Source organism: Arvicola amphibius, chromosome 7 (genome assembly GCF_903992535.2).
Source record: "Arvicola amphibius chromosome 7, mArvAmp1.2, whole genome shotgun sequence".
Lineage (NCBI taxonomy): Eukaryota > Metazoa > Chordata > Mammalia > Rodentia > Cricetidae > Arvicola > Arvicola amphibius.
Window position 1 is genome coordinate 66,050,454 of NC_052053.1, and position 2,063 is coordinate 66,052,516.

Here is a 2,063-nt window from a genome sequence, read left to right on the forward strand (position 1 = left end):
TCTGTCATATTCAGAACCTAGATTCCTTGTGTCAGGTGTTCTTGCATCTGTTTTGTATACCTTGTAAGTAGATTGGGAACCCTAGGAAAAGGAAGACATCTTAAGTGAAGGGCAAGGAGAATGAAGCACAGGGTAGTACTGGTTCTGTTAAAGCAAAAGCTGGCAGTGATGATGGAAAATAGATGAGTAGGAGGGGAACCAGACAACTGCTTAAATAACAATGTTTTTCCTAAAACTTAATCAAAATTCTGGTTTTTACAATTATATTATTAGGTCAATGAGAGCTATTCTAACACAAAATAGACAGTCATGTGTTGCCTGGAGTAATGATGACAGAAGATAACAGTGGAGTGGGGTGTTTAAAGGAATCAAAGAGAGAACTTCAGAATGGAAAAAAGTGCATTTGATGCTAATGGCAATAGGTCTCCTTAGCAAGTGCAAAGCAGTGGAGAGAAAGAGTGACAAGGGATATCTCACTTGCAATTCTCCTATAGCATGAGGACAGCATGGTCTCAAAAGTAGGTAAAATTCAGAAAATTCCCAAGTGTTATTGCAACAGAGACTGAGTGATGTTAACAGCATCTGAATGTTGTGACCTTGTCAAAGAGCCACATCAGGGAGAATCCATTTCCAGGCCAAAAAGTAGGAAAAACTGAGCTCCTGTGTAGAAACATTTGTGTTTGGCACACTTAATTTCATATGTGTACTAAGAAAACCTGATAAATATCCACATGTCCTGTGCTCACACATATAAAGGAACTAACTGGACTGCTGTGAATTCTTCACAACGAAAATGTGAATACAAAGCTACAATTTTATGTCCATTTCTATAACTGGCGTTGTTGATTTTGATGCCTTATATCTGGTATGAGCATTGCCTTCCCTCAAGGCTCCAACCCTAGAGCAACTAGAGCAGAAAGACATGCAAATGAGGATTCTCTGTGCCAATGAAAAGCAGCACTGCCCTGACCCTGCAGCTCAGACAGAGGAGCCCAGACCTGAGTTCCCTGGTCTTCCCAATTCACTGATCACCACTGATCAGCCACCATTCACCATGGAATTGGGGCTCAGTTGGCTTTTCCTTGCTGTTGTTTTAAAAGGTAATTTATGGAGATCATATACTGTGTGCATTTCTGTACATGAGGAAGAAGAAAATTGGATTCTGTGACAGTTTTCTAATCAGGAATCTCTGTTTGCAGGTGTCCAGTGTGAGGTTCAGCTTGTGGAGTCGGGAGGAGGCTTGGTGCAACCTGGAAAGTCCTTGAAACTCTCCTGTGTGGCCTCTGGATTCACCTTCAGTAACCACTGGATGAGCTGGGTCCGCCAGACTCCAGGGAAGGGCCTGGAGTGGGTCGCATCTATTTATGATAGTAATAACATCTACTACGCCGACGCTGTGAAGGGACGATTCACCATCTCCAGAGACAATGCCAAGAACACCCTATACCTGGACATGGGCAGTTTGAAATCTGAGGACACAGCCACATATTACTGTACAAGAGACACAATGAGTGAAAGCTTCTGTGAACTCAGACACAAAACTCCATGCAAACTGCTCAGGACCAGCAGGTGGCGCTAAGAGCACACAGAGGTCTGGGCCACAGAGGCGCCTGATAGGTATAAAGGAATGGACTCCTCTGTGTCTGGGCTGCATCTCCATATCACATTCTAAGATTCTCTCTACAGTAATCCTTGAAGTGCTCACAGTTTTATTCAAATATCTATTTTCCATTGTGGCATGCTTTTCTGTTTGTTTATTGTACTGTTTTTGCCCTCTGTTTCTTTCACTCTCTCTTTCTTTTGCTCTCCCTCTTTTCCTCCTTCTGGCACTGCTCTTCCTCTTGTTCTGCCTCCTTCCTTCTTCCTTCCCTCCCTCCCTCCTTTCCTCCCATCCTCCCCCCTCTCTCTGCACATGGTGACATATGATGTATTCCTCTATTAATCTGCAGTATATATTTGACACAGGTTCTAGAACTGGACCTGAAATATGCCAACTGGCTTGACTGGTTGCCCAATGAGTCCCAGTGATAATGCTATCTACACATCCTCTAAATAGGACAACT

General features: G+C 43.2%; 1 gene segment (V, D, J or C); it reads left to right on the top strand.

Moving 5' to 3' along the window:
- Positions 1–993: 993 nt before the first annotated feature.
- On the top strand, positions 994–1,579 carry LOC119819830. The segment is given in 2 exon segments: positions 994–1,100; positions 1,200–1,579. Coding segments are annotated over 2 exon segments (426 nt in total).
- The last annotated feature ends 484 nt before the right edge of the window (positions 1,580–2,063 follow it).